The following is a 25,945-nucleotide window of genomic DNA, read 5'->3' on the forward strand; positions in this document are numbered from 1 at the left end:
TGGGACTGGAGGAGATTATGCTAAGTGAAATAAGTCAAGCAGAGAAAGTCAATTATCATATGGTTTCACTTATTTGTGGAACATAAGGAACAGCATGGAGGACATTAGGAGAAGGAAGGGAAAAATGAAGGGGGACGGGAATCGGAGGAGAAGACGAACCATGAGAGACTATGGACTCTGAGAAACAAACTGAGGGTTTTAGAGGGGGTGGGGGTGGGGGCATGGGTTAGCCTGGTGATGGGTATTAAGGAGGGCACGTACTGCATGGAGCACTGGGTGTTATATGAAAACAATGAATCGTGGATCACCACATCAAAAACCAATGATGTATTGTATGGTGACTAACATAACATAATAAAATTAAATTAAAAAAAATAAAAATAAAGGCACTGCGTGGTGACTCGGGCCCTTCACCCCCAGCCCCGCCCCTGCATCTGCTTCACCCACTCCAGCCGCCCATTGTGTGCCTGCCATTTGAACTGCTGACAGGTGCTCAAATCACTCACGCTTTCCCTTCCTCCTGTCTCCCCCACCCTCCTTCCTGTGACTAGGGCCCGCTTATCACTGAGGTCTTGTCTTAAAAGAAAGTCCCCTCCTGCTGGAAGTCTTCCTTGATCTTGCAAAGCTGGCTTAGGTGTGCCTCCTGTGCTCTCTCCCGGCGTCCCCTATTTAGCCCTGGCCCTACGGTGCCCTTCACCCTTGTACTGCAGCTGCATGCCCACTGGTCTGCTCTCCCAGCCCACACTAGCCTCTGAGCCCCTTCTATGCTCTAGTCCGGCCACCGGACAGCTTGGGGCACACAGAAAGTATTCTCCAAATGTGAGTTCAATGGCTCACCGAGTGGATGTATAGAAGTGAAGCTTTTACTTCAGTATGAACAATGCCTAGAGTTATAATATCCCCCAATTATGTTGAACCCTCACCGTATACTTGTCTCCCAGCTCAATAAGCTTTTGGTTCTCATGGAGATTTTGCGGCCAAAAAAGCAGAATTAAATAAAGTTCTACAAAAGGGGGGAAAAAATCAAGCATATATATAATGCCATTTTGGTAAATAAAAGAATGTTATATGTGCATAGAAAAGTTTGGAAGGGTAGTCAACAAAAGGGATGTTAGGGATGATCGTTAGCCCTGCGTGATAAAATTGCTAGTGATTTTTATTTTCTTACGTTTCTGTACTGAAATTTTACTATATTGAATATATATTACTTTTAAGAATCAGAAAGTCACCTTTTTCTAATATAATGCATAAGAATCATTCTAAACACTCCTATGGATCTGGCAAAAAAGTCTGTGGCTAATACTCCTTGAGGGAAGAAGAGCTGATACAAACAGCATACATCGGCTCTCCTGAGCTGTGTGTGTTTGAAAGTCTTAAATTTGTCTAAGATAGTCAGATTGAGGAGACTGTTAGACACCAATTCAAGACAGTTTTAATTTGCTGTTGCTAGAAATTTGCCTCAGTACTCAAAGCCAGGTGAATTAAAAACCAAACAAACCCATTCCACCAACCAACCATAATTCCCTCCTGCCCTGTATAGTATAACGTGAAGGCCCACCAGGGTCTGTCCCCTCACTGAGTGATACTCGCCAACAAAGCTGGGGGCTCCTTCACACACCAGCAGAGGCTCTTCAGCACCTTCCAAGGACTTTATTAAGTTTGAGGTTTGGGGCAATATCTATCAAATTTTAAAATGCACATAATGCCTTTTGACTCAGCAATTTACCCCTTAAAATCTATCTTATATACCTTTATATGCTTGGATAAATTCATAGGTACAAGAATATTTACTATAAACATGGTTTGTAATGACAAAAAAGGAAAGGAAACAACTTAAAGGTCTATCCGTAGGAGACTGATTAAACCAACGCTGCTCCAGCCGCACTATGAAGCCATGAATAAGGAGAAGATAACGGGTTCTCATGTACTCATAGAAAGGTAGCCACGATCTATCGTTAAAGTGAAAAATGCAAGTAGCCGGACAACGCAATTGTGATCTCATTTGTATAAAAGAGTAACAAAGCTATATATGTAAGTCTGTGCAAAGCTATATATACACATGTAAGTAACATGTACTTCCTGTGCATTAGGAAGTACACACAATAAATCCTTAATAAAGACTGTCTCTGGGGGGATGTAGGTGGGAGAAGGAGCAAACTGATCTTTCACTTTGTACATTTCATACTGTTTGAGTATCTGGCCACAAGGGCGTTACCTTTTATAACTAAAAAAGTAGGTAATTAACAAATGAAAAATAACATGAAAAATTAAGTTTTTTGGTTGTTAGGGATTACATGATCTCCCCCCCAAAAGATGCTGAAATCCCAACCACCGGTACCTGTGCATGTGACCTTATATGGAAATAGGGTCTTTGCCGATGATCCAGTTAAGATGAGGTCATTAGTGTGGGCCCTGATCCAGTGTGACTGGTGCGTGTCCTCACCAAAGGGGAAATTTGGTGACACACACACACACACACACACACAGAGTGTCACGTGAAGATGAAGACAGAGGTCTACGTGATGTATCTACAAGCCAAGCAACACCAAAGACTGGCAGCAAAACCACCAGAAGCCGGGGAGAGGCCCAGAGCAGGTTCTCCCTCACAGCCCCCAGAAGGAACCAACCCTGCCCACACTTTGACCTCAGACTTCGAGCCTCCAGAACTACAAGACAGCACATTTCTGTTGAGCCATTCGGTCTGTGGTACTATAACAGCCCTAGGGGACAAATACAACCATGTTGTACTTTGCTGTATTCCACAGGACGCACAGTTGTTGTGGAACTCTCGGCTTTTGGTGACGGTGAGTGGGTCTCTGGAATCCCAGAGCCAAGCCTCACTGACTGAACTGACGAAGCTGGCCGCCCCTCTGCACAGAGCCTCGTGGGCTGACAGGGCACAGAGGAGATGGAGGCTGCTCGAGGGGGGAGCCTGGGCAATGTGGAAGGGAGAGACAAGACAACATGGCTGCTCCCCCGCCCCCGGGGCACAATCTTCAAAGAGGTGCATGGACTCAACAGGGCGCCCCGCCCTGTGGGTGCGGCCTCTACTAAGACTCCTCTTCCCGACCGTTCTCTGGGGGCTCTGCTCTACCACACCACAGAGGAGGGCGCAGGGAACTGCCCAGGGCCTGTCTACATGCGTCGTCGCTGCCTTGTCGCTCTACCCGAGCTGCTGCATCAGACTAGCCCCGGTGGTGGGCTTTGTTAATGTGGGCACTGTATCTGATGCCACAGATGATTTCTGAAGGCCTGGGTTGGGAGCAAAGGTTTTGTTTTTTGTTTTTTTAAAGATTTTATTTACTTATTTGACAGAGAGAGACACAGCAAGAGAGGGAACACAAGCAGGGGGAGCGGGAGAGGGAGAAGCGGGCTTCCCGCGGAGCAGGGAGCCCGATGCGGGGCTCGATCCCAGGACCCTGGGATCATGACCTGAGCCACAGGCAGACACTTAACGACTGAGCCACCCAGGTGCCCTAAGGAAGCAAAGGTTTTTAAAAAAGAACTTGAAAACTAAGATGTTCATGTTTTAAAATGAAGGCTGGTTAGCATTTGTCATTTCTTTCTGTGTTGCGACGCTTGCCAAATCACCGATCTCATGTTGGCAGCTAAGGAAAAAAAAAAAATAGGGACTCTAGATACTATCTAGATGTGCTCGTGTAGCCTAGCAATGTGGAACACCGGTAGATAAACTCTCCCTGATAGCCAAAAGTTGGCAGGCTTGAAGCAAAAGACCATCTGTTGCACTTTAGGGGTATCAAGAATTGTTTTATTAATCCCCTCAACATGACTGTGACCACTCTAATTCCTAGATGAAAATGTAACACATTCCGTACCGAGCTCGGGCCACATAGTGTAAATAAATCAAAACCAGCGTGGAAATAGAATTATTTACTAAAATCACTGACAGTAAGTGAGGTAATAACACTAGATCTCTTTTCAAATGATGTTTCAAAGACCGTGAAATTGTATCTCTAGATTTCTGTATGTATCTCTATGTATTTTCTGGCTGGGCAAAATGGGCTTATATTCCCTGTCATGGATTTTACACCTGAAAGGCAAGCGAAGCAAAACCAAACCAGTGACGCATCCACAGAGCAGAACAATTTAACTTCATGAAGAACTTAGGTTTTGGATAAAAGCAACTTACTTCATAAGCTTGGGGGCTGGTCAGGCATCTGGCGATGGGGCCGCAGCAGGCAGGGAGCGTTGTAGTGAGCGGAGGTCCACTGTGCGTCAGCAGGGGCTTCAGATAGCTGTGCCGCAGGTTAAGGAAGAGCCATGCCCCTTTCTTCCCAAATGCAAAAGAACAAGTCGTGTGCTCACCACCACCCTCCCGGTGTACCCGCCACTTCAGAGGGCAGCAGAGGGCTTTCACATTATGCCAGTGAGACAGCAAAGGGAGATTTTGTTACGATCTCTGTTTCACAGAAATGGAAACTGAGGCTCAGGGAAAGGAATGACCTGCCGAAAAGTCACACAATGAAGCAAGTGAAGGACCCATACATGAACTCAGATTGGTTGGATTCCAAGCCCTGTGCCACGGTCCACGGCATCACATTGCCTTTCTGCTTTTACTAGAACCAAAGGGAAGACAGAATCACTCTCAGTTTAGTGCTGAAGGAGATGCGGTCGAAAGTAAAGAGTGGGTAAGAGTCAGAAAAAAGATGAAATTTTCCAGCCGCAGAATTTAGTAACAAAAATGGTTTTAGTCATCTATTGTGAATTCAGCTGGCATCTTGAATGAGTTGAAACTTCGTATCAAAGGAAATTCAATTCTAAAAACGTCAAAAAAATAAAAAAATTATGTATCACGAGTTCCTCTATCATAGACCCTCATTTCAGTGTTCATTTATACTCTAAAAAATAAAAACAGACATGATAATATATGTAATACTCAGAAGAAAACAAGAGGGAATCGTAAGAAAAAGGAGAGACAATGGGAGAAAGACACATATACACATTCCCCACTTTCTAAAGTCACAACCTAAGGTTGTTGTCAGTTAAAAATGAGGAATAGTCCTGGGGCGCCTGGGTGACTCAGTCGGTTAAGTGTCTGACTCTTGGTTTCAGCTCAAGTCGTGATCTCAGGGTTATGGGACTGAGTCCTGTGCTGGGCTTCGCGCTCAGCGCAGAGTCTGCTTGAGATTCTCTGCCTTTCCTTCTGCCCCTCCCCCAACTTGCACTCTCTCTCTTTCTCAAATAAATAAAACCTTTTTAAAAAATGAGGACTAGTCCTGTCTCTCAGACAAAACACTCCAGGCCCAGGTGACTTCACTGGTACATTCTTCCCAGCACTTAAGGAAGAAAAAATACCAATCCTCCAGAAAATAGAAAAAGAGAAAAATTGCTCCCCATTCATGTCATCAAACCAGCATTATCTTGTTACATCTTGTATATGTATTTTCTGGCTGGGCAAAATGGGCTTATATTCCCTGTCATGGATTTTATACCTGAAACGCAAGCGAAGCAAAACCAAAACCCACAAGCCAATATCACTCATGAAAACAGACACGAAAATCAGACACAAAATATCAGTAAACTAAGTCCAGTGACACACACAAGGGATGGTGTATCACAACCAAATGGGATTCGTTCCAGCCATGCAGGACTGGTTTAACAGTCAATCAATGAAAATAGCACAACGACAGATTAGAGGAGAACAAATACATGATCATCTCAATTGATGCAGAAAGAGCATCTGATAATATTCAATGCCTGTTCATGATATAAAAACTCTCAGCAGACCAGAGATAGAAGGGGATATCCTTGACAAAGGCTATCTCAAAACCTACAGCTGGGGTGCCTGGGTGGCTTAGGTCATGATCCCAGGGTCCTGGGATCGAGTCCCGCATTGGGCTCCCAGCTCAGCAGGGAGTCTGCTTCTCCCTCTCCCTCTGTCCTTTCCCACCCTGCTTGTGCTCTTTCTCCCTCAAATAAATAAATGAAATCCTAAAAAAAAACTTACAGCTAACATCATACTTAATGGTGAAGTATTGAAAATTTTCCTCCTGAGGTCAGGAACAAGACAAAAATGTCCACTATCATCACTTACATTCAACATTGTACTGGAGAGGTCCAGCCAGTGTAATAAGACATTAAAAAAAAGTAAGGTGGGTGCCTGGGTGGCTCAGTTGGTTAAGCGACTGCCTTCGGCTCAGGTCATGATCCTGGAGTCCCGGGATCGAGTCCCGCATTGGGCTCCCTCCTCAGCAGGGAGCCTGCTTCTCCCTCTGACCCTCCCCCCTCTCATGTGCTCTGTCTCTCATTCTGTCTCAAATAAATAAATAAAATCTTAAAAAAAAAAAAGGTGTTAGAAAAGAAAAAAAGACACAATATTTTTCACCTGATTTTATGAACAGTAAATAAAAAAAATCTATAAACCATTTTATAATAATAAGTGAACTTATTAACAAGATTGCTGGATACAAGGTCGAAATATTTGCAATAGCATCAAATACTTAGGGATAATAAATATAATAAAAGATGTGTAAGACTCGTCACTGAAAACTATAAAACATTAATAAGAGAAATTAAAGGATATACTGTGTTCATAGATTGGAAGACTCAATATTGTTAAGATGTCAGTTCTCTCCAAATTCATCTATTGATTTAATACAAACCCGAGAGAATTGCCAGCAGGTTTTTTTGGTGAGTGGGTGAGTGTGAGTGTGAGTGTGTGTGTGTGTGTGTGTGTGTGTGTGAGTGTGTGTATGGAAAGTGGCAGGCTGTTCCTAAAATTTAGATGAAAACGCAAGGAACCTAAAATAGGGCAATACTAAGGAATAACAAACCTATAGAACTTCCCCAACTGGATAGCAAGATTTATTAAAAAGTACAATCATTAATAGAGTGTGGTACTGATGTGGAAAAAAAAAAAAAAAGACAAAGAGAAAAGAAAGTCCAGAAACAGACTTCCACTTATATGGCCATGTGATTTACAACAAAGGCCCCACTGCACTTCAGTGGGTTAAGGATGGCATTTTCTATAAATGGTGCTGGGTTAACTGCCTACTCATACGGGAAAAAAGTAGGTCTTGACCCATACCTCACACCATACACAAAAATTAATTTGTGGTGGGTCAAAAACTTAAATGTGATAGCTAAGACAATCACACTTCTAGAAGAAAACATAGGATCTTGGGATATAAAAGATTTATCAAGACACAAAAGCACCAAAAGAAAAGAGTAATAGGGGCGCCTGGGTGGCTCAGCTGGTTAAGCGACTGCCTTCGGCTCAGGTCGTGATCCTCGAGTCCCGGGATCGAGTCCCGCATCGGGCTCCCTGCTCGGCGGGGAGCCTGCTTCTCCCTCTGACCCTCCCCCCCTCATGCTCTCGCTCTCATTCTCTCTCTCTCAATAACAAATAAATAAAAATCTTTAAAAAAGAAAAAAAAAAAAGAAAAGAGTAATAAAGTAAACCTCATTAAAATGAAGAATTTCTGTTCCTTACAAGACAGGATTAAGAAAATGAACAGGTGAGCCACAGACTGGGGGAAGATATTCATAGTACATATAACCAACAGAGAACCCAATTCAGGAACATAGAAAGAACTACAAGTCAATAAGAAAAAGATAAGACAAATCAATTAAATAATGGGCAAAAGAACTAAACAGACATACTTCATAAAAAATGAAGTCCAAATAGCCAATAAACATGTGAAGGGATGCTCGGTCTCACCGGCGATCAGAGGAATGCAAATTGCACCACATGTGGTATTGCTACGCACCCATGGAAATGGCTAAAATTTAAACGGCTGATTAAATATCAAGTTTTGGTGGCGATCTGGAACAAGTGGGACTCCCTTAAGCTGCTGGTGGGAAATGTAAATTGGTTACGAGCACTCTGGAGAACTGGTTGGCAATATCTATGCAAGCTGAACAATACACTTGCCCTAAATTTTTCTCCTAGGTATATACACCCAGGAGGGAAATGAATGCTGATGGTCACCAAGAGATGCATACGTGGATGTTTAACTTTGTTCGTAACAGCCAAAAGGTGGAAACAACCCAAATGTTTATCAACGGTAGGACGGTTGGAAAAACAAACACACACACACACAAACCTGTAGCATATTCACACTCTGGAACACCACAGAGCAACGAAAAAGAATGAATTACTGGTACACGTTGCTAAGTGAAAAAAGCAAGACATAAAATAATATGTGATTCATGATTCCGTCTTTATGAAGATCAAAACCAGGTAAAACTAATCCATGTTGCTAGAAATCAGAATGGTGGTTGCCCTTTGCAGGGAGGAGGGGCAGGGAAGGCACGGACTATAAGGGAACACAGGGCAGCTTCGGGGATGCTGGAAATGTTCTAAATATCTTTACAAGGGTAGCAAGCACACAGGTAGATACATAGGACGCCAGCTTAAGATTTGGGTATGTTATTTCAGTTATATCTCAATTATAACAATCTGGCTACACAAAGGACCTGAAATCTAGAAGGATGAATGATTAATTCTACTAGGGGCACTAGGTATTAAAATTACCGGGTCTTAGGGCGCCTGGGTGGCACAGTCGGTTAAGTGTCCGACTCTTGGTTTCAGCTCAGGTCATGGTATCAGGGTCGTGGGATCGAGCCCCATGTCAGGCTCTGTGCTGGGCGTGGAGCCTGCTTAAGTGTCTCTCTCTCTCCCTCTCCTCCTGGCCCGCCCTGCCCCAGCTCTCTCTCTCTCAAAAAAAAAAAAAAAAAAAAAAATTACTGGGTCTTAGTCTAGTAGTACTGAGTCAAATCTTGAGTTCACTTCTATAAAAATATACAGAAAAATAAGCTATTATTCTGCTCTTTCTCTACATCAGGATTATTTAGTTGTTTTGTACATATATTATGCAGAAAATGTACATTTTATGCAGGAAACATTACACAATTTTTCTTAAATCAGAGGGAAGAAAAAGCCCCAAGAGATATGGGAATGGCTTATACCCAAAATGCTGATAATGGAGCCAGAAGTAATGACATAATCATTAAACAATTTTAAAGAGCCAGGATCTCTCTCGCTACTGGGAGTCCTAATACCACAGATACGCTTGCATTCTTGTTTCCATACAGTAATTTAATTTTGAGTACTTGCAAAAAGTGATTGTAAAAATCTAGCAAATGGAATATAGTTAAGTAGTAGCTTCTAACGGTAAGTGCCAAGTGCATTTTTCTTAAATATACAAGGCTTTCATCAGCAAGTCAAAAGCAAGGGAAACATGTTTTACATGGTTGTCCCAAATTGGCTTTGGTGGAACACAAACCGGGTTTTGATTCATTTACTAATAAGCCTCAGCCTGAAAGAACTGCATGGTCCCTTTTCCCAGTTCAATTTTCAAATAAGAAACTGATTTTTTAAAGATTTTATTTATTTATTTGACAGAGAGAGAGCGCACAAGAGAGCACACACAAGCAGGGGCAGAGGGAGAGGGAGAAGCAGGCTTCCCGCGGAGCAGGGAGCCCGATGTGGGGCTCGATCCCAGGACCCTGGGACCACGACCTGAGTCGAAGGCCGACGCTTAACTGACTGAGCCACCCAGGTTCCCCCAAGAAATTGATTTTAGTAAATAGTAAGGGATAAAATGTTTTCTGAAAGGCATGACTTAAACAGGTCATACAACATAACACAACCCAAAGTAGAAGAGTTACTATAGGAGAAGACAGAGATTTGGTAAACAAGGAAACACTGGCACCATGAGTGGAGAGGCGAATCTTCCAGTCTCCTGACAGGTCAGGGAAAGCAGGCCCGCCACTGGCTACTGCGGGATCTAACATGACTCCATTTTCACCTCACACTCACGCTTTTCCCTGAGGCAGCATTTCCTCTTTTATCCTAGCAGGTGCACTGACAAGGACCGGCAAATACCTTTTGCAACATTCACTAAATTAGGTAAAAGACAACGACTGCTCAATAAATAGGCCAAGAGAGCGAAGAAAGTCTACCATGAGGGCTCCGGAGGCCCATCACACAGCCACCTTCTGTACGAACCGCTCCCCTGCTGGCGTCCTGGGTTTTCAGGGGAATTCATTTGTGTGGATTGTCTTTAATAACCTTCTCCATCCACCACACTGAAGGGGAAAGGGAAGACCAAAGGTAGGCTTTGTATTCCACTTCAGGAAGGGAAAAATCAAAACAGCCATTCCATTAAATTGTAACTGACCATGTTCACACGACCATTTTTCCCCCTCGGTTAAGGATACTTATGGTCAAAGTTGTACCATATCCGGAAAAGCCAGGCACTCTCTGCTTTGGTGGTTCTTCTCTCATTTTCAGGAATACCCTGCAAACAGATAATAAAGAAATCAATACATACACCAAGATAAAAAACACATTTATTTAGAATCATTTCTTTGTAGACTTGGAAATGCAGCCTACTTCATACAAGATACCCTCTATCATGGGTAACATTAGAAATTTAATAGCTGGTATTTTGCAGCTCTGGAATACGAAATTGAAATGCTTTTCTGAACACCTCTATTACTCAGGCTGCCTGCTGATTTATGGGTCTACTGTCATTTAAAACAAATCAATGTGGGATAATTCGCCCTTAAATCTGCAAGACTTACACCCACAATGTGAACTGCATCTTAAGTAGAAAACATCACATCGACATCCCTATCTTTGGGAGTTGCTATGGGTCCCAAAAGTAACTGGCTTTTGCAAAGATGCTACTACGTTCTTAGACCACTAGCAAAATGAAAGCAAGCAGAAAAATTCCATGGTAAGCCTGAGAGGCTAGAAGGGAAAACTAACATAGCAAGCAGGCCCCTTCTAAAATAGCTTCCAAAACCAAACTGGGTCCTTATTTGTAATGTGGTACAGTCAGCAGTGGGGCAGTTCGGTGATCTGGTTCATCTCAGCTCTGACATGAACTAGTTGGACAAGTCCCTTCCCCTCTCTGAGCCTGGATTTCTTCGTGTACGCAGGGCGAGGGGTAAAGAATCTCAAGGGCCCTTTCTAGCGTGGATGTTCCACAGTCCCAGGCTTTCTGTAGGAGTTTAGATTCTGGGTTTTGGTTCTTTCCTGTCCTTCCTGATCTTCAAAATAAATAAATCAATCTTCCTCTCAACATGTATCAAAACATACACAAAATAAGAATGCTTGAGAACACTGTACTGGCTTATGAGAGCTGAAAAACACCTGTACTTCCTTTCACACTGGGACACAAAGGTTTGTACGTCTCTGCGTTTTGAAGCGCACTGGGTCTATAAATCTCACGATCCCGTCACCACATAAACACCTATATTTACTATCATGTTCCCCTCTGCTTCCCAGTGGACGCTCGAAATACCGACCACACGATGTAACAAAGCAAGACACCCACACGGTTTCGAGGGCAAGGGGAAAATGGCATTTTTGTCCTGTATCTCACTGCTGGTACTCACCTACCTGGCTTTCCTTCTCCATATGTGGCTCATGACCAAGCATTCGTCTGGTGAATCGTAGGATACTCGATTCTTATTTGGACACGGGTGGAGCCTTGAGGAACTACTTAGAAACTTAGAAACTACCCCAGCAGCTCGGCATCATGGGGATTTATCCAGCCTGGTTTGCACAAGTATTTCAAGCCCATGAAACTATACTAGTCCAGTTCTGACCACAAAAGAGGCGAGTACTGACTATATTACATCCACACTCATCACTCAATGGCTAACGAAATCAGCATTTAGGAAATGAATCTGAGAAATTTTTTTTTTTTTTTTTGGAACCACACCCTGAAGACAAATAGACTGTGGCTTGTTTCAGACAAGAAAAAGAATGCGTTTTGGACGAGAGGCTTTCCATCTTTAAAGACATAATTTCTGTGATTTCTCATCTAATGTCTAGGACGGAGTCATGTATTCAGTGGTGCTCAGAAACCATTAAAAAGCAGATGGAAAAACACCAGAAAAGGGTGGCCAGTTTAGAGAAGGCACCTACCAGGCTCAGGTTCAGAGGAACCAATGAGAAAAGGACACCTGGAATTAAGCAAGGAGACGCGGGCAAGGTAGAGGCATGGGACAAGAAAGTACATTCTCCTGAACAGCCAGGGAAGACTGGTTGAGGACTGCAAAGCTTCTAGGCGGTTCTCAAGGGCAGCTGCTGGTCATCCAATTTGAAAGTTACACAGGAAGAGCAGCTGGAGTGGGGCTGACATCAGAGACAAGCCTTCATGCGCAAACCAGAGTGGAAAAAGGCTCCGTGTGCCAGAGCCGTCACTTGAAAACCCAGGAGCGCTTACAGGACTGTTCCCCTCCCTGGCCAAAGCCCGGGTTGGCCCACAGATAGGAGAGCTGTCACCCCTGATAACCACATGTTGTCTAAAATTTGGTTTTGTCTCTATCAAGCAGTGAGAAAAGCCAGGAACGGTGTCAGTTAAAAGCTGGTACAAACAGGACAGGATCTAAATAATAGCGGCATGAAGTCTACGGTAGGCCATTTTCTTTCCGAACGGCTGCACGTTCAACAGGAATGCTAGACAACACAAACGCATATTTACCAAGTGTTCTTGGTCCGAATCAACACCAACCCTAAAGGAGAAACACAAAAGGCAAATGAGATCTTGAGGCCAAAACGAGGTCTATTCCCATACGTGCCTTGTCAGGCTGCTACTTGCCCCGACACACAAGCTATGGAATGGTGAATATTTTTCTTGCTTCTCTCTGGTTGTTGATGTCGATTTTTGGCTCCTGCCACTTTCCTTAGCAACAGCTTGGATCCTGAGGCAGGCAGGGTCTACTAAGGATTCTCTTCCTGCAATCCCACTTACCAGTTTCAGAAAAATAACATTCTCTTCCCTGAATGGCAGGGCACTAGAAGCGGGGGGGGTGGGGAAGGAGGAGAGCTGCCCTAGTTGCGGAATAGGAACACCGGGTAGTGTCGAACACAAGGTCGGCACGGCGCAGTTCCAGGAGGGAGCTGCGTGTCTGCGGGCCTCTCGGCTCTCATGGCAACGTTCTGTTATGACGACTGAAGAGAGGGCCCAGTTACTGTGGTTTTCACAGGCTAATGGACAGATACTAGCCTGGCTTCTTCATAATCATCTTTTATCTGCTTAAAATTCCTGCTTTCCGTAGCCCAGGGAACAGCTTCATTAGGAAGCTCTCTTTGCCTCCTCTCTCTCAACACCGGCACCCTCCAACTCTGTCCGTTCTTTCCCTACACAGTTTCTCCCATCTTCTCTCCTTTCCATTCCAACAGCTCAAGCTCAGGCCTCACTGTGACTCAGGAGGTCTGTCGCAATTGGCTGTAAGGTTGTCCGGCTGCCAGGCTGTCCCCTAGAGTTCGCTGTCTAAAGCACAGAACTCACAGGGTCGTTCCCTCGGCAGAAGACTCTGAGAGTGGCTTATAACCCAGAGGGTCAAGTCTAAAGCCCTTTGGGCAGCACTGAAGACTCTCTACAGACCAGTGGCCCCTGCCACTCCAACCTACCGTTCCACCCGCATTTCCCCTCGTTCTCTTCTATACACCCTATATTAGCCATCCCTGCCTACTCCTCTCCCCAGACCCGTCCTCTCCCGAGCCTCCATGCCTTTGCGCTCTATCTGAAATGCACTGTCCCTCATGTTTTTCCTACTCTTTCGGCAAGTTCCAAAGGAACCATTCTGTGACCCCTGCAGGTGGAACCATTCTTTCCTCTGTCCTACGGCACTTTCTAGATTACTCTATCATAATACTTAGCACAGCAGAGTATAATTATTTACCTGTCAGTCTCCCCAAATAGACTGTGAGCTCCTTGAGGGTAAAGGCCATGTCTCAATTCATCTCTGTAGCCCCAGAGTCTAGCACAGTACCTGATACACAATAGGTGCTCAAATGTTTATCGATTAAGGTCACTACTACAGACAGCACAGAAAAAATAGCAGCGTGAGAAGCTGTAGCAGTAGCATCCCAGAATATGAATACACGAAAGGGAGGAAAATGATGCAAGACCTCATCTGGACGGCGAGTGAATCCTGGTCAAGTACTTGAAAACAGATGGCCATGACCAGATCCATAATTCAAAGAAAGGCTCGTCTCATCTTTGTTAAATGGCCAGAAGCTGTTTAATACCTTCTTAGCCATATTAAACTCTAGACACATTTGTGCATCTAAAGTGACATCTAGTGGTCTTGGGGATAGCACATTTGTACTACTCGGATGGAACGTTATTGGAAGCCAGTTCAGTGTAATCAACATTTACAGAGCATTTATTATCTGCCAGGCACTGTGCTAGGCACAGGGCATAGACATGACTGAGACACAGCGCCCGTCCTCAAGGAGCTCACAGACTAGTGGGGGGCACAGACACAACTAGAGCGCAATCCCCAAGGGCTTTGCAACTGGGGAGGGCTGGGCTTCCATCTGGCCAAAGCTCCTTTCTAGCTGGGTGACATTAGGCTATGCAGCCCGATGAACCCGAATTTTACACCTGGGAAATGGGCACCATATCCACCACACTGAGTTGATGCAAGGATTAAATGAGAAAATGTACCTAAAGATTTTTCAAGTGCCTGATGCCTCATCTCACTCTCACTACACAGTAGCTCTTCTGACGCTGCTACCCCTCCGAGGCGGGCCGAGAGGGGCGCTGTAACAGGCATGCCCACGTTCAGCCAAGGGAAGAGGGGGTCCCACAGAACAGGGCAAAGGGAGGAGGCCTCTGAGCTGTGCTAGTTCCTGGGGGGTGAAGGAGAAGCCCAGGCAGACGAAACAGCATGAGCAAAGGCTCGGAGACCGTGAAGTGCCAAGTCTATGCGGGAAATGACAGGGAGCCAAGTGTCACTGTCACAAACTACGTGAAAGGACGCAGGAAGAGCTCGCTGGCTGGCTCTCGCTCACTGAGGATCCTTTGTCTGCACAACAGCTGCAGCCATCCTGTCACACGGTCAAACAGATCGTGTCGGCCCCTTGCTTTAAAATCCTACAAGATTTTAAAGTCCAAACTCCTCACCACGTCCTACAAGGCCAGAGAGCAGGGCTCCCCAAACTGGATGGCAGGGCCCCATCCCGTACGCCTCCTGTTTTGCTGGAACACAGCCAGACCAACTGATTTACGCATTGTCTATGGCTGCTTTCACGCTAGAGTTGAGTAGCTGAGACAGAGACCATATGGCCGGCAAAGCCTAGAATATTTACTATCTGGCCCTTTACAGGACACATTTGCCAGCCCCTGCCCCAGTAGGATCTTGCCCACCTCAGCTCCTACCTACCCTTCAATCACTAATATTCCAGCTATGTGGGCTTTATTTCTGTTCATCAAACAGGCAAAGTGTGCTCTTGCCTCAGGGCCTTTGCACTTCTTTTCCCTACTGCTGGGCCACTCTTCTTCCTGCTCACTGTTTAACTCACAATCTCTTGTCATTCAGGTAGACTGAGCTCCAAAGGAACCTCAGAGAGACCTCACCTGACCTCTGCGTATAAAATTCACTCTATCCCCAGTCACTATCACATACTGTGTTTGTCATCACAGCACTTAATATCATCCAAATTGTTTCCTTCATCTATTTGTTTACTAGCTTATTGTCTGTGTTCTCCCACTGAAGTGTAGACTTCATGAGACCAGGGACCTTTTCTATCTTACTGCTAGCACTGCATCCCTCCACAGCAGGGTCTTTTAACCTTTGCATTACTGATGTTTTGGTCCAGACAATTCTTTGTTGTGGGAGTGCTGCTCTATGCCCCACAGGATGTTTAGAGGCATCCTTGGCCTCTGCCAACTAGATGCCAGGAGCAGCCTCCTCTCTTACTGACAATCAAAAATGTCTCCAGACGTTGCCAAATTGCACCCCTCCATTGAGAACCACTAAGTTAGAGCCTAAAACAGTGCCTGGCACATGGTTGGCGATCAATTGGTATTAATCAAATGAATGAATAAAAGGCACACTGGAAATGCTGTGCTAAGAGCTCTACAGACATTAGCTCACTGAATCCTTACAGCAACCCTCAAGGAGGCAGGTATTATCACACACGTTACAAATGAGGAACCTGAGGCGTAAAAAGAGTTAAGAACTTGCCCAAGCCCACAGATTTGGAGAATGAAGGAGCAAGAACTCAAAGTCAAATCTCAGTCTGCCTGAGTCTTAAACTTTAAGGACTTCTCAGCATCTTCAAAACTGTACTAGACAAATCCGGGGGGAGGGAAAGGAAACTTAAAATCCATCCTCTGCTCACAAAGAGGCCAAAAAACCCCCCAAACAACCACAATAAGAACTAACCTAAGACTGTAAGGCAATGCATATAATTAAGTGCCAAATTATGCTCCAGGACAGGCAAGATGGGGCCAAAGGGCTTGCAAATCTGGTGAGGTGGATTCAACTCTAGGTGGGGTTTTTTTTTTTTGGGGGGGGGTGGTTGGGAGGCATGGGTATTTTGTGTGGAGGGTCATCAGGAAAGAGAACTGAGTCCATGGAAAAGCTGAGACTCTACTGAAGAGCATTATTTTTCATAAATTATCTTATATTTAATTTTGTTCTTCTCAGTAGAATAAGGAAGAATCGTCATTTACAAGCTCTTAAGGCAAGAAAGGAGTTTAATCCTTCCAAAAGTGAACACCCTCATTTCTTGATGCAGCATGGTCTACAAGAAATGAGGTGAGACTGGAGGCTCCTCTGTGTGAGACTTAATTCTCTGTATGACCTTGAACAACTTAGAAACTGCTGAAGCCACTATTTCCTCACTTGTAAAATGGAGCTATTGAGATTCGATAAATACGTGAAATGTACTTAGCACAATGCCCAGCACATAGTAGGTGCTCGACAAATGCCAGGTCCTCCCTGAAGTCATGATCAGGATTAGAAGAACATTGTTTTCAATTGTACACAATAATAGCACAGAAATGGTAAGAAAGGAGTTGGAAAAGTAAAAAGAGATCAAGACGATAATGACAACATTCAAAGTGTGATTTAGGGCCGGCTGGTCTCTAGAATGTTTAAGAGAAAGGCATAACAGAATGGACAAAATGGAGAGCAGATTCTATAAAATGTGAAATGCTGTCTTCTCTAATGAACCCTACACATTCTAGAGGCTCAGCAGAAGGTCTATGAAGTTTCAGCCAAACACAGAACTAAAATCTACAAAAGCTTTAGCAACACAGGCTGCTGTATCCATGGAAACAATGCAGCACTCCTGAGGACAGGGAGCTTTCCAATTGAACACATTAACTGGTATGCATTTAACACTAAGACCCTGCAATCTTGGCCTCGGACTGTCAGGTTACAGACAGTGCTGATCATAAAGCTGAGAAAGAAAGATAACGTCTAGTACTGATTAGGGTTGAGATAAACTGGACTGTTTCATATGCTGCAGATGAGAAGAAACATTTTTGGTCTGATTGGGTGATACAGATCAAAGGCCTTAAACATATGCATATCCCCTGACCAAGCAATGCCACTCCCAGGAATGGATCCTAAGGAAATAATCAAACAAGTGCACAGTGGTGTGTGCGTTTATGAATGTTCACACTGTTAATGGTAACACTTAGTAGCAAAATCCTCAAATGGTAATGGTAACAGAAAAATCCTAGAAACGATGCCAAAGTCCAAAGATAGGGATTTGGTTAAATAAATCATGGTGTATGCAGCCATGAAGTTCTGATGTAAATATATTTCCTAACATAAATGTCCATGCTATACAGTACATGTACAAGTTGCTTTACAAGAATACCTGCAGTGTTGCCCCTTTTTGTGAGAAATACATATGACGCACAGCAAGAGATCTGGAAGGACATCCCTCAAAGTATAAATGATGGTTTTTAACTTTCCTTTGCACGTTTCCCATTTTCTCTGTACTACAGGTTACGTGATTTTTAAAAGGAAAAAATAAAACATTTACACACTGGTCCAAGCTTAAACTTTTCTCGTAACTGGCAAAGAAAGAAAAACCCCCTAAATTAGAACGTCATATTGAAATGAGGTCCCCAGGCACTACCTACCTTATATGCAAGCACGAGAGCATGGCAGTGGTGCCACCACCAAATACCCACACGGTAAAAAACACGATCAGAAGTGTGGTGCTGAACATCATCTGCCGCGCGTAAGTGGCAGTATCTCGGATGGCCAAGGCGAATGCCATTGCGCCTCGGAGGCCTGCGAGGGAATGAAAGAGGCATTTCTGCAGCAACTCCTGACCAATGGCAGCTTCAGAAATTCAGAGAAACAAGGCACACTCTAAGAACTCAGAAGCATGTGAACAAACACATGCTACGTATTAACGTGCAAAAGTATATACAGATAGAGAGAATTAGTAGAGGATCCTGACATGCTCGGACCCTTTAACAATATTTTAAAAATTTTATTTTTCAACTTACACCCAGTAAGTTGAAACATCCACTCTTCTTGGGCGTACAGTCCCACGAGTTTTGACAATGCATAGAGGCGGAGGCCCACTAGCACAACCAAACCACAGAACGGTGTCACCACCCCCGCCAACCCCCTCACCAAATTCCTCGGTACTACATCTTTCTAGCCCCACCTCTCTGTCACTCTGCCAAACCCCTGAGCTGTGCTCCGGCACTGTGCTCTTGTCTTGAGAATGTAACCCTCTGAGACTGGCTTCTTTCACTTAGCGCAATGCCTCTGAGGTGCATCCATGTTGTTGAGCGTATCCCCAGTTGTGCATTTTAGTGCTAAGGAGCACCCACGGCCTCATGGACATCCCACAGTTTGCCTATTTGTTCACCCACTGGGCTGTTTCCAGGTTTCGGCAATCATGACTACAACTGCCATAAACAGCCGCATACAGGTTTCTGGGTGAAAACATATACATCTTTGCCTTCTTCACTACATGTGACAGATTTCTGAACCAGGAACTGGAAACCAGAAAATTTTCACAGAAGGGAATGGGACACTACAAAAAGAATTTTCTACTGGAGGTTGCCACTTCAATGTTTAAGGGACTCTTGTATTACTAGCACATCATTTCTGTTTAAAATCAAGCTAGCATATGTGTTGTGAGTGGTTTCGTGGAGTGGGCCAAGGGAGGGAAAGTTACAACTTACCAGCAAACATCATCATGTGCTGAAAGTTTGATCCAATCTTACTTCTTCTACCCAAATTAAGTAAGAGGGACAAGGGGTAAATATTAGCAGCTCTTCCCAAGAAAATAGCAATCTAAAATTAATAGGTTAAGGTTAATTTCATTTTACTATTAATATTATCTAGACTACACACTCAAGACGGGGAAAGACTATCTTCAGAAGCTTCAGTAACTCTGGAAGTCGACAGAGTCTGTAAGACTAAAGGCACAAGGAACTGCACATAAGCATCATGCGCTTGTTGGTCAAGTTGTTTCCCATGGGAGTACTGGTTAACGATTCTGATGCTCCTGTAGGCTGGAATGGAACAATTAAGGGAGTGGGATGGTGGACAGTGGGAGGCACGTTTCTCACTACTGGAATGGGAGTTCACAGGTCATCAAGAAGAGGAGGCCAGGATGATGCATGTGGTAATGGATTAGCAGTAGAGACATCAGTATGAACTTATGCTTAGCTTAATAGAGATACGGATGATTACACATATATGGATATGTACATACAGGGGCTAGTATATACATACATATTTCCTCCCTGTGTCAGCTGAGAGTGCCTAGAAACCAGGACAACCCAATAACACTGAACACACTTACAGCCCAGATCTTGGTTTCTAATACCGTTCCCCCATAAAAAGAACCTGGGATCCTTGGACAAATGGCTGATCTGAGGCTGGAGCAGAAAATACACAAGATGAGCGTGAAGCATCTTCCATAGAGAGTAAGGAAGTGCTTAAAAAAAATTCAAAACACACAATGATGGGAGTGTGCTAAAGGGACAAAGTACCCACTGAAAGAGCTCCTGATGGCCAAAGCTGGAACAGTTTGGGCAACAAGATTTTATTTTATTTTATTTTATTTATTTTTTAGATTTTATTTATTTATGTGACAGAGAGAGACACAGTGAGAGAGGGAACACAAGCATGGGGAATGGGAGAGGGAGAAGCAGGCTTCCCGCGGAGCTGGGAGCCGGATGCGGGGCTCGATCCCAGGACCCTGGGATCACGACCTGAGCCGAAGGCAGACGCCTAACGACTGAGCCACCCAGGCGCCCCTGGGCAACAAGATTTTTAAAAAGTAGTAATGTGTTATAACCCAAAGTATAAAATAAATATCAGTGAGTCCATACTGATATAAATGACAATAAAAATGGAGAACAGATTAATCCCCCATGCAAAGAATTCCAAATAATTTTGTAGATACTCTGTCCTTGAGAAGGTGGAACCTAACTCCCTGCTGCGTATGGTGACTCCCTTCCAAGTGGTACAATATAGAAAGGGAAAAAAAAAATCACTGACTTCACAGTGGAGCAACCTGACAAACACTATCTCAGTCAAGTGATTAAGGCTAATATCAACATTATCCACATGTTAATAAGTACGTACCCTTGACATAATATGATGAGAATGGCACCTTACTTCTGTGTCTTATTTGGGAATAATGCACAAGCCCAAGTCTAACCATGGGGAACACATCAGGAATTCTAGTTGTGATACATTCTGCAAAGTACCTGACCAGGAGCCCCTCAAAACTATCAAGGGTCATCAAAAAGAAGTCTGTGAAATTGTCACAGGCAACTGGAACTTAAAGAGGCATGACGACTAAATAAAATGTGGCATCCTGGATGGGATTTTAGGCTAGAAAAAGGCCTTTAGGGAAAAACTCTGAGAATCTGCATGAAGTATGAGCTTCAGGTAATGATAATGTGTCAATACGGATTCATTAATTGTGGCAAGTGTACCATGCTCATGTGAGATGTTAACAACAGGGGAACCTGGGTGTGGGGTACAGGAGAACTTTCTGTATTATTTTCATAATTTTTTTGTAAATCTAAAACTACTCTAGAATACAAAAGTTATTAAAAATAGTGCTTCCCTAAAAAAATGAGAAAATAACAACAAAACACGTGGGCCAATGTGGCAGTGACTGCTAGTTGTATCCCCAATATCTATCCTTCCCTTCCTCTCTAGTGGTAGACCCTCCCTCATTCTCACCTCCAATTTTCAACTGCATACACAGTCACCTAGATAAAAAATAGAATTTCCAGCTTCTCTTGCATGTGTAACCCAATGGATGTTAACATCACTTCATGTGTGCCTATTCTGGGTCATGTCCTTAAAGGGAAGTGGCAGACACAGGGGTGAGCCTTGCTGGCCCCTAAGAATAAGGGCAAACTCCTGAGGGATGGGTGCAAGAAAGCTGCTTGGGTCCCTGATGATTGTGGAGCAGAGCTGCCACAATAGTTCAGACTTTGACATGAGAAAGAAAGAAACTTCTGCCTTGGCTAAGCCTTGGTTAATGTGGGTCATTGTCACATAACGTCAAGCCTATATCCTAACTAATATAGCCAGCAAGAGGACAACTCTCTCCTGGTAAGTCAATTTTCATGGTAGGCTTTTGCATTGAGGAACCTGAATTCCTCACAGACTCAGAAATGTATAGAGAATATTTGGCCTCCTTTCTGGATAAGTATAGCAGATCAAGCCAGTTGACTGCTCAAGTTTCTCAAAGACTAGCAGGATATGAAGGGACTGATCTCATGGGAGTCTTCCAGCTAGAGTTCTTCTCTTATTAAAAGGGTTTTCTCTTTTTTGCCTGAAGTTCATTCCCAGAAGACTAAAACACAGCAGAATGGCATTTCAGTAATACCCTATTTTCTAATAGAGATTCTATTTAGAGTTTTAATTTTAAAAATATTCCTGGTAATCTCTTTGGCAGAAACTTCATTCTGAAGTAGTTTTTAAAAATATTTCTTTTTGAAACCACTAACTCAAACCTCCCCCTCTCTAACCACACTCTCTGCTTCCATGTCTCACGTTTATCTATCCCCCTTGGATGGCTCCCCCACCTTCCCCTCCCTGGGACCTCCCATCCAAAGAGCCCTCAACTCTTTCCTCAAACAACCAGTCTGCTCCCTTTTTCACTTCCTTTCTCAGCCACATCTTAGTAACACTCTTCCTGGTACCCTATACTCATTTGCCCCTCTCTGGGTTTTCATTGCACTCACTTGACTAAACCCCAAACCTTGAAGGACCCATCTCTCTCTCTTCTCCATGCTTCCAGCCAAGTACTCCTGGACAAAATAGTACAACAGGGCAGACCGATTCTACTGTTTGTACCTATTTCTCAAACTCACACACATCCTTAATACTGCTCAGCAATCCGACTGCATTTCTTTGGTCAACTCACTCACTCGCTCGCCCACACTCTCTACGTCTGTTTCCCAACCTTCTCCTCAAAACGCCTATCGCCTGTGGAAGCCAGTCTCCAAGATGGTCCCCAACGATCCCTGCCTCCTAGTATTCACACCTTCATGTAGTCCCTGCTCACACTGTACCAGGGGCCAACAGTGTGACCAGTACAATGTGGTGGAAGGGATGATGGTCACTTCCAAGATTAGGTCATAAAAGGTACTTCAGCTTCCATCTTAGTGCTCTGCTCTCTCAGCTCGCTCCCTCTGGGGGAAGTTGTGCTGTGAGCTGCCCACGGAGAGGTCCCCTGAAGAAAGGCCTCTGGCTAGCAGCCATGTGAGTGAGCTTGGGGAGGATCCTCCAAGCCTTGGTCAAGTCCTGAAAGAGCATAGCCCCAGTCCAGAGCCTGACGGCAACCTCAGGAGAGGTGCCAGAAGCCAGCTAAGCTGTCCCTGGATTCCTGATCCTCAGAGACTGTGTGAGGTGATTGTGTTTGTTTTTTTAAGCTGCTACATTTTAGGATACTTTGTTATACAAGAGATAACTGATAGGCCACCTGCTCCTCCCGCCCTCTCAGCAGATGCTCTCACCTCCTACTTTACAGATAAAACTAGAAGCCATCAGACAGGAACTCCATCTTACAGGTGTGTACCTGCATCTTTCCATTCCCTGTCCTCTCCTGGAACAATGGTGGAGCTGGGCCTCCTCCCTCTGGAGGCCCGCCGCTCCCCACATGTGTTAGATTCCATTTTCTCCCGTCTTCTCCCGCGGCTGGCACTACTGAGTGTGCTCTTTCATGTGCTCAGCTTCTCCATTTTGGCTGATTTTTAAAGCCAGAGCCAGAGCCAGAGGAAAGCAGCCTCCTTCAGCCCTTCACCATCCTACAACTACTGCCCCGTGGTGCAGACTGCAAGCTCTTTCCCAGGGTCTACTCTCTCTCTCTTCCCTTCAGTGACAGAGGACAGACAGCTTTATTTTGGGGGACGGATGGAATGGCCGGGGACCTTTTTCGGTCATCTCAACCTGTGTTACTTGTGCAGTCCACAAAAATGAAGAGAGAACAGAATAAATGGAATAGGAAAAAAGAGTTGCAATCCTCCTTTGTTTTACGCGGAGGAAAATTTTATATACTTAAATGTATTTTTATCACCCACCTCTCCAGAAGACACGTGCGAATCCCAACTGAGAAAAAGTTTTCAAAATAGAACACATAATAAAGGATACAAATGCGCCTACTACAAATGTTGGGTTAAAGACATGGTTCTGGAAGGTGAACAGTGTCAGTCCCATGTAGGAGAAGATGAAATTCTCTGCCAAGAAATTGAGAAGCTCAAACAACTGAAACGAAATTTTAAAAGGTTAGTCCAGTAAATACATTAAGTTACATAATTTGAAAACACGAGTATCATCGCTAAGATAACGAAGCAGACACTTCACATATGGAAAGCTCGTGTATATCCCCAAAACAGGTGCTTCAGAGGGGAGCAAATGTAGTGATGACATTTCTAGTCCCACAGACAAAGCCAGAGATGCTGCCCCCGCACGTCCCCCCATCACTTCCTTTGTCAATCCCCATGTTCAGTCATTGTCCTCCTCCTCCTCCTCCTCCAAACCTTGTCAAGTTTTCTTTGGGGATGTCCCTTGTCCCCGCCACCACCTTAGTCGAAAGCTATCATCACACCCCACCCCTAATACTGCAAAGGGCCCCTCACTCTACCCTGCTGCCCCCATCCTACACCCTCACCCAGTGAGTGAGTCTCTCTGGATGCGGCAGTTCGAAGACACCTCCCTCTTCTAGGCTGGAAGATCCAGTACAGATTCTTTTCTCTTGGCATCAAATGCTTCACGACAACTTTCGTATCACCGCCTTGTCGTGTGATTTCCCTTTTCACGTGGGTCTTAGCCCTTGTTCGGGGAGCACGGGCTTGCGGGTTATAGCCCTGTGCGTGCTCCTCCCGGCCCCGGCTGCCTGCGTGCCCCGCCTGTTCACACCACTGCCCCGCAAGGATTACTGGCACGGCAGGGACCCGAGACTTGCGACTTGACTTGCCGAATGCATGAGTCCCATGAGCCCTCTGTAATCCAGCATCCCCCTGTCTGTCGTAGTTATCTACCACTGCTCTTGCACATGCGCCCTCTGCCCCACTAAACAGGGCAGTGGTTAAATAACATGTGCCCAGGGGTCAAAATGCTTTGGCTTCAAGCCTGCTTTTCCCACTTGCTGGCTGCATGGCTGTGAGCAAGTTAACCTTTCTCAACCGGGCTTGCCTCATTCTTGAAAAATGGGAATTAAGAATGGAAATAAGTATATATTTAATTTACTTTAAATGACTTAATATACTATAATTATACTTATTTGTTTAACGATAATAGCTAAGCTTTATCTGGTTTTTATTGTGTGCCTGATACTATGCTAAGGACTTTACAAGCATTATCTCGTTTTAATCTCCCAACTCCATGAGGTAGGTACTATCATTATCCTCATTTTAAAGATGACAACACTGAAGCACAGAGAAGTTATGTAACTTGCCCCTGGTCACACAGCCAGCAAGTAGTGGAACCAGGATTTGGAACAACACAGACTCTCTGCTTTAATACACAACACCAAGGGTTGGCAAACTTTTCCTGGGAAGGATCAGAGACAGAAAGTAAATATTTGAGGCTCTGTGGGCCACATGGTCCCTGTCACAGTCACTCAGTTCTACCAATGTAGCACAAAAGCAGCCAGAGACTACATGTTAAAAAAATGGGTGTGGCAGTGTGCCAATAAAACTACTAATGGACACTGTAGTCTGAATTTCATATAATTTTCCCGTGTCAAAAAATCTTCTTTTGTTTCCAACCATTTAGAAATGTCAACATCATCCCCAGCTCACAGACCTTACAGGGAGGTCTGGCCGTTGTCTGCCCTACCCCTGAGCCACACTTTGCGGCCTTCCATTCATTAATGCTAGCTACCTTTTTGTTCCTGCCTTTACCAGTACTGTTTCCCCTATGGCTTCTTTTCTTATCCTTTTTCTACGCTTTTCTGAATCCTTCCAATCTTTCTAGGCACACCATTTCTTCAATGACAGTTTTCCAGCCTCCTCAAGCCTCAAACCATTTCCCCACTTCTCTGACCTCTTGTATGACATATCATTTGAAACATACAATCTAGAAGCTCCATTAGTCTGGGTTGTTTTTTTTTTTTTTTTTAATGTTATTCAAGCTTCATATCACCAACAAGACTGGAAACGCCTACCTTGTTTGTTTGTTTTTTTTAATTCCCCACTCCATTGTCTAGAAAAATACCAAACACCCCAGCTAATTTTCTTCTCTACACTTACCGCAGTAAATTAATTCGTAAAAGGGATTTGTAGCCTCAGTGTATACGCATGGGGGAAGAAAAGTCTAATCTCTTTTGAGGAGTTAGGAAAAAGCACAGGTCATATACTAAATTTGTGGCTCCAGAAGAAAGAAGAAAAGAATAAGGACATTTGGCTCCTGCTTTATCAGGAGTCCTTTCCAGGCTAATCTCACTGTTCTAGTCCTTTGGCAAAACTGAAAGCATCTAATCATAATCAAGTACGCATTTGTTTCTATTCCAGACATTACATATTATTCATTCATTTGTCCCAAACGCCTCATGAGACTAGGAAATGCTATGCCTCTTTCCTTTATAATTCCCTTCAGGTACTCTGCACACCTGATCGTTCGGCACCATATAAAACCCAACCACTGGTGTAGTTGACATTCCTGGAGACAGAGCAGCTGCGAAGCACCCGAAGGAGGTCAGTCTCCTCCG

At 44.3% G+C, this 25,945-nt stretch overlaps 1 protein-coding gene across 6 annotated transcripts in view; it reads right to left on the reverse strand.

Annotated features, from left to right (window-relative positions):
• Positions 1–25,945, reverse strand: part of SLC9A6 (solute carrier family 9 member A6) — a 60,793-nt gene that overhangs the window by 3,182 nt on the left and 31,666 nt on the right. For 5 of the 6 annotated variants that reach the window (XR_014141181.1, XM_081808213.1, XM_081808212.1 and 2 more), the window contains 6 exons: positions 23,386–23,499; positions 18,942–19,053; positions 17,877–18,030; positions 12,465–12,495; positions 10,186–10,265; positions 4,151–4,256 (listed from right to left, as the gene is read on the reverse strand). Coding sequence is in view for 5 of the 6 variants with exons in the window: in XM_081808213.1 (XP_081664339.1) it covers positions 4,151–4,256; positions 10,186–10,265; positions 12,465–12,495; positions 17,877–18,030; positions 18,942–19,053; positions 23,386–23,499 (597 nt within the window). In the remaining variant the exon portion in view is untranslated. Of the gene's footprint in view, positions 1–4,150; positions 4,257–10,185; positions 10,266–12,464; positions 12,496–13,668; positions 13,759–17,876; positions 18,031–18,941; positions 19,054–23,385; positions 23,500–25,945 lie in introns of all 6 variants that reach the window. The other variant, XM_081808214.1, reaches the window with a different exon arrangement.

The sequence above is a fragment of the Leptonychotes weddellii genome, chromosome X (assembly GCF_054177405.1).
Source record: "Leptonychotes weddellii isolate Sample4059 chromosome X, ASM5417740v2, whole genome shotgun sequence".
Classification (NCBI taxonomy): domain Eukaryota; kingdom Metazoa; phylum Chordata; class Mammalia; order Carnivora; family Phocidae; genus Leptonychotes; species Leptonychotes weddellii.